Below are 19,000 nucleotides of genomic sequence, written 5' to 3'. Positions count from 1 at the left end.
GAATGTTTAAAAACAATGTTCCTCAAAGAAAGATTGGAAGAGATTTGTACATTCTTCCCTCTACAGTGCACAATATTATTAAATGAGGAATTTTAGCACTTAAAGAGCAACAGCACAAACTTAAAGCTGAACACCTATGATCCCCGATTCCTCAGAGAGCACTTCATCAAGGACCATCATTCATCAATAGTTGATATAACCACCAGACTCCACTTCCTGAGAATCGTCAGAAAAAATAACATAAACCAGAGATTACTTGTGTCTTTTTACCACTCTACCATGGAGAGCATCATCATATACTGCCTCTGTACTTGATTTGCCAGCTGCATGGGGGCAAACAGGAAAGAGCTCCAGAGGGTTACCAAAATAGCACAGATCATTGGGTGCCCTCTACCCATACTGGGGGACCTTCATGGCTCTTACTGTCTCAGGAGAGCTAACACCATCCTAAAGGACTCATCCCACCCTCACCCCATCACATCCTACTCTCTGTTTGAGCTACTGCCATCAGACAGATGGTACAGGACCATTAAAGCAAGTGAAAATAGACTGAAGAATAGTTTCTACTCAACTGCTGTTAGAGCTTTGAATGCCACTGGAACCAAACAGCCATGTCACATGCCACACTTGAGTGCAATATTTGTTTTTGCGCAACATCCACAGTTTTGTATATACTTTTCTCTTTTTTATATTTAAAATCTTATATGCTGGTACATTCTTATTTTTTTTCTTTTTTAATTTGCGCTCTGGGCATACCTCTTTCATTCGGTTAAATTTTATGTTTATTTTCTTTTCTTCTCCTGACCTTTAAAGTCGGTGCGCGGTTTACTCAGGTTTACATTTGCACTGAAAGGCTTGCACCTTACCTTTTGTTGTATTTTGTTACAATGACAAAGTATCTGTATCTGTATATAGCCACACAGGAAGGAGACTACTTTGTGAAACCTTATCTCAAGCACAACAATACAGATTTCCATCCATCCATTCATTTTCTTCCGCTTTATCCGGAGTCAGGTTGTGGGGGCAGCAGCTCAAGCAAAGCCTCCCAGACCTCCCGATCCACACACACCTCCCCCAGTTCCTCTGGGGGAACCCAAAGGCGTTCCCAAGCCAGCCGAGAGATGTAGTCCCTCCAGCGTGTCCTGGGTCTTCCCCGGGGCCTCCTCCCAATGGGACGTGCCCAGAACACCTCTCCAGCGAGGCGTCCAGGGGGCATCTGGAAAAGATGCCCAAGCCACCTCAACTGACTCCTTTTGACGTGGAGGAGCAGCGGCTCGACTCCAAGCTCCTCCGGAGTGATCGAGCTCCTCACCCTATCTCTAAGGCAGCGCCCAGCCACCCTGCGGAGGAAACTCATCTCGGCCGCTTGTACTCGCGATCTCGTTCTTTCGGTCATGAGAAAAATCTCATGACCATAGGTGAGGATCGGAACGTAGATCGATCGGTAAATCGAGAGCTTTGCCCCCCTACTCAGCTATCTCTTCACCACGACGGTCCGATACAGCGACCGCATCACTGCAGATGCTGCACCGTCTATCGATCTCATGTTCCATCCGTCCCTCACTCGTGAACAAGACCCCGAGATACTTAAACTCCTCCACTTGAGGCAAGGACACTCCACCGACCTGAAGAGGGCAAAGCACCTTTTTCTGGTCGAGAACCATGGCCTCGGATTTGGAAGTGCTGATTTTCATCCCGGACGCTTCACACTCGGCTGCAAACCGCCCCAGTGCACGTTGAAGGTCCTGATTTGACGAAGCCAACAGAACCACATCGTCCGCAAACAGCAGAGACGAGATTCTGTGGTTCCCAAACCAGACCCCCTCTACACCCTGGCTGCGTCTAGAAATTCTGTCCATAAAAATAATGAACAGAACCGGTGACAAAGGGCTGCCTTGGCGGAGACCAACATGCACTGGAAACAGGTTTGACTTACTACTGGCAATGCGAACCAAGCTCCTGCTGCGGTCATACAGGGACCGGATAGCCCTTAACAAAGGACCCCGGACCCCGTACTCCCGGAGCACTCCCCACAGGGTGCCCCGGGGGACACGGTAGAACGCCTTCTCCAGATCCACAAAACACATGTGGACTGGTTGGGCAAACTCCCATGAACAATACAGACTTACATTCACAAATGACACTTAAAACTTTACTTAGCAGCATTGAATTCTCTGGGCTCTGAGGCATCTGGGTTGGACATCACAGAGTGGAATTGAATCAGTATTCCAGATCTCTTTTGGAAGAATTGCATGCCATGTGCTCCAGGCCAAAGATGAAAAGAACCATCCAGAATGTTATTAGCAATAAATCCAAAAGCCAAGGTCTGTCATTGTATGAGGTTGTGTCAGTGCCCTTGGCAAAGGTAATTTACACTCCTGTGATGGCAGCATTAATGTAGAAATGTACATTGAGATTTTAAAGCAACATATGCTGCTTTAAGATGACATCTTTTCTAGGGACGTCCATGCTTTTTTGTCAAGACAATACAAAACCACATTCTGCACAGATTACCGCGGCATGGTTGTGGAAGAAGTAAGTACAGATAGTGGACTGGCCTGCCCCCCTTTTTTTGTTTCCTTCCTTTTCCATATTGTCCTAACTTTTTCTGATTTGGGGTTGTATATGTAGCTGTATGTAACATTACTGCTCATCACTTATTTATTCTTGCAAAAACAACTGCATTGATTTTCACTTCAACTGATGTCCTTTCAATGTCTTTTTAATGTCTACAAGCCTTCTGATGAATGACACCAAACACAATACATTACTGCACACCTGAGCAAGCAGTAAGCCAGCAACGTGAGTGTTCAGCTGGTTGTCGAAATCCTGGTCACAGTTCAGTTCCTGAGCAGAGGGGAACATCGTTTCTCTTAGCACAGCTGAGCTCAGAACCTGAAGCTGCTCAGAAGAAGAATGGATGAGTGACAACAGCCTCTTCTGGAGTTCTGTAGGCAACCTTCAGTTCACAACAACAGAAGAGACAGAAAACTGTGACTGGAATATCAAGGTTTAGCATAAAAATCACTTCAACTGTTTTGATTATAAACAAGACAGAGATTATCTTCATATTGGTCCCAAAACAGCATTGTTGAGTTTGGTTTATCAATTATTAATCATTAATAGGTTAAGAGCCAGTCAATTATTACAGGGTAGGTTGTGAGTTCAAAAACACCTGATAGAACCATGGCTTGATTGTGTAACCCTCAAGCAACCAAGTGGGGTCATTTATGACCCCGGGCATATATTTTTGTGCACCATGTTTCTAATTTTAATCGTAAAAAAAGTTTCCTACCATGAATTTGTCTATCTGTTTGTCCTGCAAGGATCGGCCAATCCGTGTGGCAAGTATAATACAAACCAGTGTAGCGTCACTTATGACCCCAGAAAGATTTATGAGATTTTCAATATTATATCTTCAGATGGTATTATAATTTACCAACTCTGCTCATTATATTTTACTGTTTTACAAGGAAGCATGGCCAACAGATCTAGAATACCAAGATTTACAGCTGCACAAGCACTGTGACTGATTCTTGATGCCGAGACTGAGGATGAAACGTTTGATGGACAAATATATTACAGAGTGAAATAAATATGAAGAACCCTAAAACAATCATTTATATAGTATTCCAATACAAAGTCAACGGGGTCATAAATAACCCCACTCAGTCTCATTAGTTACTAAAATAGTTTGGTCACTTGAGGGTTAAAGAGTTTACTGACAAAAACTAATCTGAGACAGACTCCAGCATTATCTGACTGAACCAACAAGTATGTGAAGATATTGAAAAATCCAAACTGAAATAAACACACTTCACTGTGTCTTTTCCCAATTATGTTAGAGGCTTCAGTTGGTGTTCTTACGTTCTGGTGAACTTGCTGGCAGAAAGGATGAGGCGCAGCCTCTGCAGGGAGTCCAATGTCTCATGACCACCCTCCTTTCCCTGCAGGAGCTTCATTAATTTGTTGTAAAAGTTCTGCAGCTCAGATTCCTGAATTTCTCTGAAAACACACACACACGCACACACACAGTATACTCCTTCTATAAAGTCATTTTACACAAATGACATGATTATTCTAAAACATTCTGTCATGTATTCCAGTAAAACATTCCTGTACTTTCTAGTGTATACTGCTATAGGCTAGTGACTGTCACTAGCCTATAGCAGTCTGCCTCTCAGTAGGAGGGGTCTGGTTAGGTTTAAAACTCCAGCTTTTGTGGCTTCTGTTTATTCTTCTCTACAAGAGTCAAGACCGAAGTCAGACTACCAGAGTAAGAATTTTAGCTGAGGAAGCTTCTGCGATTTGAAGCGAAACGTCCTCGCATCAAGCAACCCAGTCCAGTCGAAGATTCAAGCTTCTCTGCTACTCCCTAAGTAACATTCTCCTTTGATACAAAGGAAAGGTGCCTTGACACTTGCACGCATTTTGGCTCCACACTCTCGCGCACTTCGTTGTGACAATGCCATCCACTGTGTTCCCAACTGGATGCGGTGCTTTGTGCGCTGGACACTGCGTATATAAAATAATTATTTTGTAGCGGATTAATCATTTTCTCTCAGAGCTGGCTGTTGAGAACATTTTGGTCCAAGTACATTCTCCACCTCCTGAAGCACAGGACAGAGAAAAAAAAAACAACTTAATAACTTAACTCAGCCATATGGGGTGTGCAGCCAGTACATTCTGAGTGCCGGTCCCAAGCCCGGATAAATGAGGAGGGTTGCGTCAGGAAGGGCATCCGGCGTAAAACAAGCCAACCCAACTATGCAGACTAAGAATCGAATTTCCATACCGGATTGGTCGCGGCCCGGGTTAACAACGTCCGCCACCGGTGCTGCTGCCCAACAGGGTGCCGGTGGAAATTGGGCTACTGCTGGGCGAAGACGATGAAGAAGAGGAGGAGAACGTTTCCACAAACAGCAGGAAAAGAAGAAAACTAGAAGGGTGGAAATGAGAGTGGGGACTTTGAATGTTGGTAGTATGACTGGTAAAGGGAGAGAGCTGGCTGATATGATGGAGAGGAGAAAGGCAGACATATTGTGTGTGCAAGAGACCAAGTGGAAGGGAAGTAAGAGCAGAAGCATCGGCCATGGGTACAAGTTGTTGTACCATGGTGAGAACAAGAAGAGAAATGGTGTTGGGGTCATTTTAAAGGAAGAGTATGTTAAAAGTGTGTTGGACAGTGTGATGAGTGTGAAGTTGGAAATTGAAGGGGTGATGATGAATATCATCAGTGCATATGCCCCACAGGTAGATTGTGAGATGAAGGAGAAAGAAGATTTCTGGAGTGTGTTAGATGAGGTGATGAAGAGTGTGCCCAAGCATGAAAGAGTGGTGATAGGAGCAGACTTCAATGGGCATGTTGGTGAAGGGAACAGAGATGATAAGGAAATAATGGGTAGATATGGTATCAAGGACAGGAATGTGGAAGGACAGATGGTAGTTGATTTTGCAAAAAGGATGGAAATGGCTGTGGTGAATACCTACTTTAAGAAAAGGGACGAGCACAGGGTAACATATAAGAGTGGAGGAAGGTGCACACAGGTGGACTACATTGTTTATAGGAAATGCAAGTTAAAAGAAATCAGACTGTAAGGTGGTGGCAAGAGAGAGTGTCGTTAGACAGCATAGGAGGGTTGTTTGTAGGATGACTTTAGAGGTAAAGAATCAGATCAAATCAATTTTATTTATATAGCACAAAATCACAACAAACAGTTGCCCCAAGGCACCTTATATTGTAAGGTAAGGCCATACAATAATTACGGAAAAACCCCAACGGTCAAAACGACCCCCTGTGAGCAAGCACTTGGCAACAGTGGGAAGGAAAGACTCCCTTTTAACAGGAAGAAACCTCCAGCAGAACCAGGCTCAGGGAGGGGCAGTCTTCTGCTGGGACTGGTTGGGGCTGAGGGAGAGAACCAGGAAAAAGACATGCTGTGGAGGGGAGCAGGGATCAATCACTAATGATTAAATGCAGAGTGGTGCATACAGAGCAAAAAGAGAAAGAAACACTCAGTGCATCATGAGAACCCCCCAGCAGTCTAAGTCTATAGCAGCATAACTAAGGAATGGTTCAGGGTCACCTGATCCAGCCCTAACTATAAGCTTTAGCAAAAAGGAAAGTTTTAAGCCTAATCTTAAAAGTAGAGAGGGTGTCTGTCTCCCTGATCTGAATTGGGAGCTGGTTCCACAGGAGAGGAGCCTGAAAGCTGAAGGCTCTGCCTCCCATTCTACTCTTACAAACCCTAGGAACTACAAGTAAGCCTGCAGTCTGAGAGCGAAGTGCTCTATTGGGGTGATATGGTACTATGAGGTCCCTAAGATAAGATGGGACCTGATTATTCAAAACCTTATAAGTAAGAAGAAGAATTTTAAATTCTATTCTAGAATTAACAGGAAGCCAATGAAGAGAGGCCAATATGGGTGAGATATGCTCTCTCTAGTCCCTGTTAGCACTCTAGCTGCAGCATTTTGAATTAACTGAAGGCTTTTCAGGGAACTTTTAGGACAACCTGATAATAATGAATTACAATAGTCCAGCCTAGAGGAAATAAATGCATGAATTAAGTTTTTCAGCATCACTCTGAGACAAGACCGTTCTAATTTTAGAGATATTGCGCAAATGCAAAAAAGCAGTCCTACATATTTGTTTAATATGCGCATTGAATGACATATCCTGATCAAAAATGACTCCAAGATTTCTCACAGTATTACTAGAGGTCAGGGTAATGCCATCCAGAGTAAGGATCTGGTTAGACACCATGTTTCTAAGATTTGTGGGGCCAAGTACAATAACTTCAGTTTTATCTGAGTTTAAAAGCAGGAAATTAGAGGTCATCCATGTCTTTATGTCTGTAAGACAATCCTGCAGTTTAGCTAATTGGTGTGTGTCCTCTGGCTTCATGGATAAATAAAGCTGGGTATCATCTGCGTAACAATGAAAATTTAAGCAATGCCGTCTAATAATACTGCCTAAGGGAAACATGTATAAAGTGAATAAAATTGGTCCTAGCACAGAACCTTGTGGAACTCCATAATTAACCTTAGTCTGTGAAGAAGATTCCCCATTTAAATGAACAAATTGTAATCTATTAGATAAATATGATTCAAACCACCGCAGCGCAGTGCCTTTAATACCTATGGCATGCTCTAATCTCTGTAATAAAATTTTATGGTCAACAGTATCAAAAGCAGCACTGAGGTCTAACAGAACAAGCACAGAGATGAGTCCACTGTCTGAGGCCATAAGAAGATCATTTGTAACCTTCACTAATGCTGTTTCTGTACTATGATGAATTCTGAAACCTGACTGAAACTCTTCAAATAGACCATTCCTCTGCAGATGATCAGTTAGCTGTTTTACAACTATTGGTAAGGTAGTCTGAGATTCAGCTCACTAGATGGGGGTCCACAGCCATGATGCTAAGTTTATCCTGGAGAAGGCTGGGGTAGATGGTATTAAAAGCATAGGCGGTTCTTTAACTAGGCAAACCTAGGCATTTGCCTAGGGCCTCAACCAAATCTGCCCTCCATAGGGGCCCCCAAATCTGACCATCCCAGCCACAGTAAATACACAAAAAAACTAATCTTAATTTGTTACTGATGTAAAGTAACAAAACATATTTATATTAAAAAAACACGAAATATCAGCACAATACTGAATTAATGTCTAAATAATAGTTGTCTAAGCACACATACCCCCCTCCGTTGCTGTGCATTGGACTAGTCCATAATATGATGACGTAGCAATATGCGACATGACGTGACTTCAAACCAAAGCAGAGGGAACTGTATGCGACTAGGTGAAAATGAAGCGGAATTATGAAAGCGATTATGCTAAAAGAAAGAAACGGGCAGAAATCAAAAGAATTGCCGATGCACTGCCGAAATTAACGTCCTTTTTTACACCTCCTGCTGCTACAGCATCCGCTGTAGCTCTTGAACTTGCGACATGCTCAGGCTCCGCTGTTGAGGAAAATGTTGAAGTGGAGGAGGAAGGAGAGGTGGCTATGGAAGCCGAAGCAGAGGAACAGGTGACTCTGGATGATGCAGAAGAAGACAAAGATGATTTGGTGGTGAGTAGGTATACGCCACCTCAGCCGTTAACCACCAGCAGCAGTGGAGACAATTTAATAATATTAGGCGACGACCCTGCACATTGGGCCAGAAAAGTTGACAGACTCCGAGCGTTGTTCAATTGTACAGAAAGGACCAGTGCAAATATGAGGAGATTTCCCCCAGAACAAACAGGGCAGACGATTTACAAACACGTACTACTATTTGAACATGAAGAATGACGAAAAAATCAAAAAGGTCCTGGCTTGTGTACAGCAAGACGAAAGACCGCGCTATTTGCTTTTGTTGTCGGCTGTTTGGAGATTGCAACAAACAGCGGATCAGCTCCGATGGCACAAACGATTGGAAAAATTTATCAGCCTTCCTAAAAGATCACGAGAAGTCTGCCAATCATCTTGCGAATATGGCTGCTTGGCGAACTCTTTATCAACGGCTTCAAACAGGTAAACCATAGATAATGTGGGTTCCATACTGCTGCTCACCACTTTTCTATGATATGAAGACTTTGAGAAGACGACAACAGTAGGACTTTGCGTTTACAAATGCTTGTGTGCTCTCTGTCTCGCTCTCTCACTCACACACACACACACACACACACACACACACACACACACACACACACACACACACACACACACACACACACACACACACACACACACACACACACACACACACACACACACACACACACTGTTTTGCCACTCACTCACTCACTCACTCAACACTTGAAGATTGAGAATTTAACTAGCTGCAAACCCAATCTCTCTCTCTCTCTGTCTCTCTCTCTCTCTTGCCTGTTACTCACTCACTCACTCACTCACTCACTCACTCACTCACTCAACCACTGCTTTGCCTGTCTCTCACAGCCACACAGCCACTGTTATTCCTGTCCACACACAAAATCTTTTCTTCAATCCTGTTTAAATGTAAATAGTGGTTTTCATGGACTCATATCCATTTTGTATTCTAGTTCTGTTAAGCGTAAGATCATTTTGTATCTCTGGCAGTGGAAATATTATTTGATTTCACATGTATTTGTTTCATTAACACATGGAGATTGTGAGCTCTCTCTTTCTGTCTCTCTCTCTCTGGTTTGATCTGAATAATAAACATCATTTTGGCAAATGCTGGAGTAATCTGAAACTGTTTTTAATGTGGAGAGTTAAGACCATTGTGTTGAGACCATTGTTAGTGGCAGTGCACTCACTACTGGTTTATTGTGATTCTTTAATCTCAATTTAAAGCAAGGGTATTGGGATGGTTATTTGGTTTATGTGTGTGTTTCAAGAATGAGGGCCCCATGTCTATATTTTGCCTAGGGCCCCAAAATGGCTAGATCCGCCCCTGATTAAAAGCACTGGAGAAGTCAAAAAATAGCATTCTCACAGTGCATCGCCCCCCCATCCAGGTACTTAAGAGCACGGTGTAGGAGGTAGAGGACCGCATCCTCAACACCCACCCTCTCCCGGTAGGCAAATTGGAGAGGATCCCTCACTGCCTGCACCTGGGGCTGCATGAACTGCAGAACCAGTCGCTCCAATGTTTTCATCACGTATGACGTGAGAGCGACTGGCATGTAGTCATTGAGCTCCCGAGGGCAACTGATCTTGGGAACTGGCACAATACAGGATGCTTTCCATAGTAAGGGAACCTTCTCCAGCTGCAGACTCAGGTTGAAGACCCGTTGCAGCAGTTCTCCCAGCTCCACAGCACAGGCCTTCAAGAGCCTCGGACAAACCAAGTCAGGTCCCGCAGCCTTCCTAGGGTGGAGCCATCGTAGTGCTGTAGTCACCTGGTTTGCAGTAATGAAGGGGTGAGTTGAGGTGGGTGAGGTGGGGACTAGTGAGGGAGAGAAAGAGGCACATAGGGGAGAGGCAGGATGGGGGTGGTCTGGGGGGCTGACCGTAGGCTGTGGGGGGTTGGTCAGGGGTGAGCTGAACCGATTAAAAAAGGTGTTCAGCTCCTCAGCTCTCTGGATGTCTATGCAACCCAGATTGCCCTTACTGCCACAGCCAGTGATGGTTTTCATTCCTCTCCAGACCTCCCGCATGTTTTTAATAGACATTGTCCTCTCCAGCTTTTTACCGTACTCCTCTTTAGCCTGCTTTAAACAAAGTTTGAGCTCCCCCTGCACTGCCCTCACCCCCTCCTAATCCCTGCTCCTAAACACCCGCTTCTTCCTGTTCAGGAGCCCCTTCACTTCAGCTGTGATTCACGGCTTGTTATTGTCAAAACATCTGACAGTTCTGACTGGTACCACCTGGTCCATACAAAAGTTCAGATAATCCGACAGACAGCCCACCGCCCCCTTGAGGTCCTCTCCATGAGCGTCAACCAAAACACTCCAGTCTGTGGTAGCAAAACAGTCCCTGAGAGCATCCTCTGCTTCAGGTGACCATTTTCGAACAGGCCTGGTTATAATTGTTTGCCTTTTAACCAGAGGAGTGTAAGTGGGTCGTAAGTGAACCAGGATGTGATCAGATTTGCCTAGTGGAGGTAGGGGGGAAGCCGAATATGCATTGATGGTGTTTGCATACAACAGGTCAATAGTCTTAGTTTTTCTTGTGGGACAGGTGACATATTGGTGGAAGGAGGGCAGAGTAGTGTCCAATGGGACATGATTAAAATCACCAGAAATAATGAAGAAAGCATTCGAATGTTGTGACTGAAGCGCTGTAGTGATGTTGTAGATGGACTCTAGCGCTGTCTCCGCATTGGCACTTGGAGGAATGTAAACACAAAGTGCGATGACGTGGGAAAACTCATGTGGTATGTAGTACGGTCTGATGCTAACAGCTAGCAGCTCCAAGTCCCGGCTACATATCACCGTTTTGACAGTCAGATGGTTAGGATGACACCATTGCTTATTGGCGTACAGAATAAGGTCCCCACCTTTGCTCTTCCCGCTGGTCCTGGGATCCCGGTCAGCGCGCACGATGGAAAAGCCGGGTAGGTCCACGTTAGTATTCGGTACGTAGCTGGTTAGCCACGTCTCTGTAAACAGAAGTAGACTACTCTCCATGTAGCTCGATTAGCACCGGATCAGCGTGGTAAGTTCATCCATCTTATTTGACAGTGCATTGACATTACCCATTACCACGGAGGGGACTGGTAGTTTAAAAATCCTCCGTTTGGTGACTCTAGCCGCAGCTTTGGCCCTAGGTTGGTATCCAGCACGTCTTCCCCGGTATACCCGCCTTAGCTCTCAGGAATCGCATGCCTTTCCCCAGCAACGGCATTTGTCTGGAGTTTCAGCAAGTCCTTCCTTGCATATCTAATTTTAGTGCAGTGCATATCAATAGAGGTGGTAGCAGGATGAAAAAGAAGACAGAACGAGGAGCGACAGACGTGCTGCCCATTCACGCAGGCGCACTAACAACGGTGGCAATTGGTGGCACAGCTGAAGATGTTGAGATTCTTTTTGGGAGTGACAAGACTGAACAAGATTAGGAATGAACATATCAGAGGGACAGCTCAGGTGGGACAGTTTGGAGACAAGGTCAGAGAGGCAAGATTGAGATGGTTTGGACATGTGCAGAGAAGGGACCCAGGGTATGAGGATGGAGCCACCAGGCAGGAGGAGAAGAGGGAGGCCAAAGAGGAGGTTTATGGATGTGCTGAGGGAGGACATGCAGGTGGTTGATGTGACAGAGGAAGGTCATTTTTATTTTGTCAATTAAGGGAAGAGGAACTCAACCCTTTAATTTGTTAGTATAATGTGAATTTTAGTTCAAATGTTTAGCCTATCTTCTAGTCCATTGTTTCTCTAGTCCTGATTGCCGTGCTAGATTTGTTGTGTGTACATACAGTGAGGAAAATAAGTATTTGAACACCCTGCGATTTTGCAAGTTCTCACACTTAGAAATCATGGAGGAGTCTGAAATTTTCATCTTAGGTGCATGTCCACTGTGAGAGACATAATCTAAAAAAAAAAAAAATCCGGAAATCACAATGTATGAATTTTTAATAATTTATTTGTATGTTACTGCTGCAAATAAGTATTTGAACACCTGTGGAAATCAGTGTTAATATTTGGTACAGTAGCCTTTGTTTGCAATTACAGAGGTCAAATGTTTCATGGAGTTTTTCACCAGGATTGCTCACACTGCAGCAGGGATTTTGGTCCACTCCTCCATACAGATCTTCTTCAAATCTTTCAGGTTTGGAGTTTCAGCTCCTTCCAAAGATTTTCTATTGAGTTCAGGTCTGGAGACTGGCCAGGCCACTCCAGGACCTTGAAATGCTTCTTACGGAGCCCCTCCTTAGTTGCCCTGGCTGTGTGTTTGGGGTCATTGTCATGCTGGAAGACCCAGCCATGACCAATCTTCAATGCTCTTACTGAGGGAAGGAGGCTGTTTGCCAAAATCTCACAATACGTGACCCCATCCATCCTCCCTTCAATACGGTGCAGTTGTCCTGTCCCCTTTACAGAAGAGCACCCCCAGAGTATGATGTTTCCACCCCCATGCTTCACGGTTGGGATGGTTTTCTTGGGGTTGTTCTCATCCTCTAAACATGGTAAGTGGAGTTGATTCCAAAAAGCTCTATTCTGGTCTCATCTGACCACATGACCTTCTCCCATGCCTCCTCTGGATCATCCAGATGGCCACTGGTGAACTTCTAACGGGCCTGGACATGTGCTGGCTTGAGCAGGGGGACCTTGATGCCCTGCAGGATTTTAAACCATGACAGCATCATGTGTTACTAATGTAATCTTTGTGACTGTGGTCCCAGCTCTCTTCAGGTCATTGACCAGGTCCTCCTGTGTAGTTCTGAGCTTTCTCAGAATCATCCTTACCCCACAAAGTGAGATCTTGCATGGAATCCCAGACCGAGGGAGATTGACAGTCATCTTGTGTTTCTTTCACTTTCTAATAAATAATCATAGCAGTTGTGGTCTTCTACCAAGCTGCTTGCCTGTTGTATTTGAACACCTACCAACCAGCAAGAATTCTGGCTCACACAGACCTGTTAATTTTTCTTTAAGAAGCCCTCATATTCTGCACTCTTTACCTGTATTAATTGCACCTGTGTGAACTTGTTACCTGTATAAAAGACACCTGTTCACACACTCAATCAATCACACTCCAACCTGTCCACCAAAGCCAAGACCAAAGAGCTGTCTAAGGACACCAGGGACAAAACTGTAGACGTGCACAAGGCTGGGATGGACTACAGGACTGGACTTATTCTGAGCACAGACAAAAGGACAGACAGACAGACAGACAGACTGATGACTGGACAGACAGACAGATAGACAGACACAAGGCCTTTGCAAAACTAGGGATTCCCCAGAAAGATCACTTTTTTCATTGTCTCGCTGGGGTGTTTCCTGTGGAATTCTGTTGTGTGTTGGGGGGTCTGGCTGGACATTTTGGTGTTGTTTTCTTTTCTTTGCTCTCCAGGTGGTATGCAAACTGGTTTTTTATCTGTGGAGAAGGTGCTGGCAGAAGAGTCCTTCACCCTCATCAGCATTATTGGCTGCACTTGTGGAGGATGTTCACGTGCAGGCCTAATGACGTGCAGCACCTGTGGATGATGCTCACGTGCAAACTTAAAGACTTTCAGCTGAAGCAGATAATGAGATGGCATTCTGCATTTAAGCCATGAGTGATTCGAGCAGAATTGCCGGGAACTCGACCTTGTGACGTTCGTTTGTGAGACGCTGAGGACCGCGCCTGGGTTTGACACATCGTGCCTGTGAAGGAGGACGGGTGAGGGACACATGCTGTCAGCACACATCAGAGGTGATGATTGTCTGAATAAGTGTTAACAGTAATTTGGTATTTTGTTACGCAGTATATTTGAACATTGATGAGAATTGTGCAGCTCGCTTCTCACTGCCATGGCGTACGGAATGATGATCCTCCACCTGTTGTGAGAAGCTGCTCATTTACATAAAGCTTAAATTCAGACCTGAATGTGTTGCTAATAGTGTGTGCCTTTGAAGGATATTTGTTGTAGCTGTTGACTTACCTCACCTTTTCCATCCTTCACAGAGTCAGTTTGTCGTATCCACCTGGGGGGTGTTCGGCGGTGAGTCTGGGTCCAGAAGCGTCGGGCTTCGATCCATTTGGGTGCTGGAGAGCGCGCCGTCCTTCACCTCGCCAGACAACCGCACATTTATGTTGTACACAAATTATTGCACAGAAGGGAAATAAATTTGTTTTGTTTTTGGAACCGCTTTCTGGTTATTTTAGCGCTGGGTTCAGTCAGACGCTGGTCCGCTCCTCAACTCGCGTCTGCACATAACAGTAGTTCCAGGCCATTCCAAAATGGACCCAGCGGCAGAAGCGGTTCCTTTTGCTGAAAAAGTTCAAGAATACTTGGAGAAGATATGGGAGCAATTACGGCCTCTCGCAAATCAAATTAAACAAACAGATGCTTGCATTACGGAGCTTGCAGCGCAAGCCGTTCTGCTTCCTGCTGCTCCAGCTGCGACACTATCGATACCGGTGCAGATAACTCCATCACCCAAGGGGAGGCGGAGTGCGGCGGATTATTCCGTGGATTTCCGAATTTTTTCTGCTCAGTCCGGTTGGAATGCCGCAGCTTTGAGAGGAGTGTTTGTGGATGGTTTGAATGATTCATTAAAAGACGAGCTAGCAGTCCGTGACGAACCAAAAGATTTAGATGAGCTGATATCTTTGGCTATTCGTCTAGATGATCGGATAAAGGAGCGTGAACGCGAGAGAGGGCGGACATCAGAGTGGGTCTTTTCATCTCGGGGTTTTCCCCGACACAGATCAGGGCTGCCTCTTCTTCGCCCCACTGAGACTCCTCCGACGGGACCTCTGGCTCCTCTTGCGGATGAGCCCATGCAGCTCGGACGAGCTGAAGCCGCCATATTGCCCCGGTCACATAAGCATCAAGAAAGAGAACAGTGACGTATCTCCAGGTGTTCTTAGACAGGCATAATAATGGACAAAAAAAAAAAAAAGGCAGATCTTTGGTTGTTTAGTTATTTGGGCTGTTTTTGTTTTCATGTAAGGGGTTATAAATTGTTTGGGGATTTAGAGGCGGTTCTGGTGGAGTGAACGACTGGCAGTTCAGAGCTCGGCTGGACTCAGGTAATCATTATTTGAAGTTAGGTAATTTTTGTTTGAGGATTGGGTCGTTTTGTTTTGTTGTTTTTTATTTCCCTGCTTCCCTAACCCCAACCTCACATTGCTCTGAGACCGTTTTGTCTTTTGGGTTGTGGGGTGGTGCAGGTTGGTCACGCTGAGCGTTTCTCAGAAGACCTCTGCACCCAGGGGGGGCATTGTCAGGGGCGTTTTTTTTGGGTTCGGTTAGGGCCCGGTTCCTCTCCAGCCCCGGTGGGCCTTTGACCGTTCGTCATTGGTGTTACCGGGGTATGGTGCAGCGGGAACATACCTCAGTCGGAGTGGTGGGCCGATGTGTTGCCGTTCGCCATTTCGGTAGTTCCACCCCTCCCGATAGGCTGGTGGTATGGTCGGGTTGGGGCACCGGACGTCTTTCCGGTTTTCCGCTGCGCTTCGGGGATGGGACCGGGTTAGTTTTTCCTGTTTCCTTCCCCAGCTTAGTAGTTTTGTGCCGTTCGCCAAAATAGGGCTAACGATAGGCTCTGGGAGTGATCTGGGTCTTTCGGTGTGCTGGGGGGGGTAACAGGGTTTCCCGGTTGTTTTATTTGTCCCCGGGGTGGTTTTCTGAAGTCCGCCGGGGGTTGGCTTTTTGTGTTTTTTATGTTTCCTTCCAGGTTCCACCTCCAGGGTTCAGTGCCAGCTAAATACACTCCTCTAGTCTTAATAATGCCATATTTTCTGTAATATGCTGGTGATGGTGACAGTTTAGTGGTAGTGTAGTTTAGTTTCCTAAATGCTATCTAATGTTAGCCCCACATCTACTTAATAGTTTATTAATTTAGATATAGTTAGATAGCCGCACCTGAATGGACAGGATGTGCCAGCGCGGGAGAACCGAGCCAAGGGTAATGGGGCTTTATATGACTTTCATATTGTTACCCGGATGGTGTACAGATCGCACAGGAATGAAATGGCATTGGATGAACGATCGGGCTAGGTGTAGGGCAATTTTCTTGTCCGAACCTAGTTGTATCCCATACACAAATGTGTTACTGTTGTCCCTGGTAGTAAACGGTGGTAAAAGGATAAACCCTCGGCCTTTACTGCAAACATTTTTTTTTTTTTTGTTGAGAAAATGTCAAAGAAATTACAACTTGTGGATTTTGATGGTCAAGGACCATCAACTTCTTGCGCAGCCAAGACTGACTGGAAGCTCTGTATTATTTTCCAAGAGCACACAACAGAGGCATTGAGATGTCCTTTGCAGTCTAAGCAAGAAGACAAGGGGAGTGGATATACTTTACTTGCAGAGCATTTAATCCAGTTCAATGAACTTGGCCAGCTTCCTTCAACATTTCCTATTGGAAGACTGGATGAGGGTCATGGTATTGAAGCAGCCATGGTTGTGAACAAAGCTCAATATCATCATACATGCAGGCTGAAGTACAATGAAACCATGTTGAAAAGGGCAAAAAAGCGAGCATGCAGTGAAAGTCCTGATCAACAGTCAGAATCCAAACTCAGAAGATCCCAACCAAGTCGGACTCCTGAAATGAGACAGGACATCTGTTTCTTCTGCAGACAGCCTGCTGGCAATGAAGGCCTTCACGAGGCTGCAACATTTCAAGTAGACAATCGGGTGCGTGCTGCTGCAACCCTGCTTTAAGACACAGAATTACTTGGACAACTTAGTGCTGGGGACGTGGTGGCAATTGAAGCTAAGTATCAGTCCAGATGCCTAGCAGGTCTCTATAATCGTGCCAGAAAGGTTAACCTGGAAGGTCTTGAAGGTAACAGCAAGGGACATGCAGCATCAACCTCTGGTGTTGTTTTTGCTGAGTTGGTGCTTTACATCGAGGAGACCAGACATGATGGGTCAGCACCGGTATTCAAACTAGCGGAACTTTCCCAGCTCTACAAGTCACGAATGGAACAGTTAGGAGTTGAGGTTGAGAGCAGAATTAACTCTACACGGCTGAAAGAGAAACTTCTTGCTGAGTTCCCAGAGATGCAAGCTTACACGAAGGGAAGAGATGTCCTGATGACCTTTGAAGATGACATCAGCACTGCTCTTGTCAAAGCCTGTGAGCAGGATAACAACGAAGATACTATGCACATTGCACGTGATGCACAGATAGTCCGCCGTCACATGTTTGGTGAGGCAAAACCATTTAATGGTTTTCCTGAACACTGCCAAGAGGACTCTGTGCCACAGCTGTTGCTTACCCTTGTTAACATGGTACTAGAGGGACCCAGTATCAAAGACCAGATGGAAGAAGCAACATCTCCTGCAGCACTTACAATTGCTCAGTTGCTAAAATTCAACAGTGTTAAGCACAAGCGGGCACCAGACAGAACTGCTTTTGTCCGACAGTACTGCACAGGAGACACCAGTTCCATTATACGTGGGACTGATGCTGCATGCCCACACACGTAAAAGGGAACTTGATAAAATGGCACATCTGGGCCTGAGCGTATCCTATGATCGTGTTTTTCAGATTTCAACTCAGATGGGGAACCAAGTCTGTCAGCAGTTTCATAGAGAACAAGTGGTGTGCCCCCCACAGTTGCGCAGTCATGTGTTTACCACTGCTGCAGTTGACAATATTGATCATAATCCCAGTTCCACAACAGCTAGGGATTCTTTCCATGGCACAGCAATCTCTTTGATCCAGCATCCATCTTTTGTTGGTGAAGGGACTGACCGAAGCCTCCTGGCACCCAGTGGACCTGCAGGAGGATGTTCCAAGACCATTGACCGCTTGCCAGCATACTACACTGAGGTTCCCCCTGTTGCTAGCAATATCAAAGTTTCACAGGTTCCAGAAACCAGGCTAGAATGACTCACTAGAGATGGAATTAGCCAGTATACCAAGGAAGAGTACCAGTGGCTGGGCAATGCAAGTGAGGTCATTGAAAACGAAAGCACTGCAGACTCCTTAGATACCTCTTGGGCTGCTTTCCATGCTAGCCGTCAGACACCAGGGATTCCTGCCACATGTTCCATTGCTCTCCTTCCACTGTTTCAGGAGAATGCTCACACTGTGGCCATGATTAAGCATTCACTTGATGTCATAAGTAAGGCTGTGGAACACCTGAATCCTGGCCAAAGTCCAGTGGTCACATTTGACCAACCATTAAAGACCCTGGCAAAACAAATCCAGTTCAAATGGCTGGAAAAATATGGTGAAGACAAGCTGGTGGTTATGTTTGGTGGACTGCATATTGAGATGGCAGCATTGAAGATGTTGGGGAACTGGTTACAAGGAAGCGGTTGGGTTGAAGCACTAGTGCAAGCTGACATCTCATCTCCAGGGAAAGCTGACTCCTTCCTTAAAGCAGCCCATGTAACTCGCACCAGGAGAGCCCATCAAATTACAACAAAGGCTCTGTATGTTCTGCAGCACCGGGCTTATGACAACTATTGTCAAACACAATCAGATCAAGTGCCGCTTACATTTGAAGTTTGGTGCAGCAGGAGAGCAGAAAACATCCCACAATTTCAGTACTGGTCTATTGTTCTTGAATTAGAGCTGCTCGTGCTAGTATTTGTGCAGTCATTGCGAGAGGGATGTTTCTCCATGTACCTTGATGCACTAGTCAAGTGGTTTCATGCAATGGATCATACCCATTATGCAAGATGGATTCCAGTTCACCTGAGGGACATGGCTGAACTACCAAGGACACACCCGAGCGTAGCTCAAGCGTTCAGGGAAGGCAAGTTCACTGTCCAGAAGACCAATAATGTGTTTTCCTCCATGGCCATCGACCAGGCTCATAAGCAGATGAATGCTTGCATCAAAGGAGATGGTGGTGCTGTGGGCCTCATTGATAACCCATCTGCACTATTGCGATGGATGATAGCAGGACCAGAA

At 45.4% G+C, this 19,000-nt stretch overlaps 1 protein-coding gene and 1 long non-coding RNA gene across 3 annotated transcripts in view; one reads left to right on the top strand and one right to left on the bottom strand.

Moving 5' to 3' along the window:
- The window catches only part of ap5z1 (adaptor related protein complex 5 subunit zeta 1), a 40,083-nt gene that overhangs the window by 17,755 nt on the left and 3,328 nt on the right, over positions 1 to 19,000 (bottom strand). For both annotated transcript variants that reach the window (XM_034190864.1, XM_034190865.1), the window contains exons 2-3: positions 3,868 to 4,005; positions 2,779 to 2,959 (exon numbers count right to left, since the gene is read on the bottom strand). In XM_034190864.1, the coding sequence (XP_034046755.1) occupies positions 2,779 to 2,959; positions 3,868 to 4,005 (319 nt within the window). The remainder of the gene's footprint in view (positions 1 to 2,778; positions 2,960 to 3,867; positions 4,006 to 19,000) is intronic.
- LOC117528262 lies at positions 2,219 to 18,797 on the top strand. The gene is made up of 3 exons (XR_004565717.1): positions 2,219 to 2,477; positions 12,519 to 12,528; positions 18,787 to 18,797. It is a non-coding gene; the product is annotated as an uncharacterized LOC117528262 (long non-coding RNA).

Source organism: Thalassophryne amazonica, chromosome 16 (assembly GCF_902500255.1).
Source record: "Thalassophryne amazonica chromosome 16, fThaAma1.1, whole genome shotgun sequence".
NCBI lineage: Eukaryota > Metazoa > Chordata > Actinopteri > Batrachoidiformes > Batrachoididae > Thalassophryne > Thalassophryne amazonica.
Note: the sequence above shows the minus strand (reverse complement) of the source record. Positions and strands in the feature narration are given on the sequence as shown.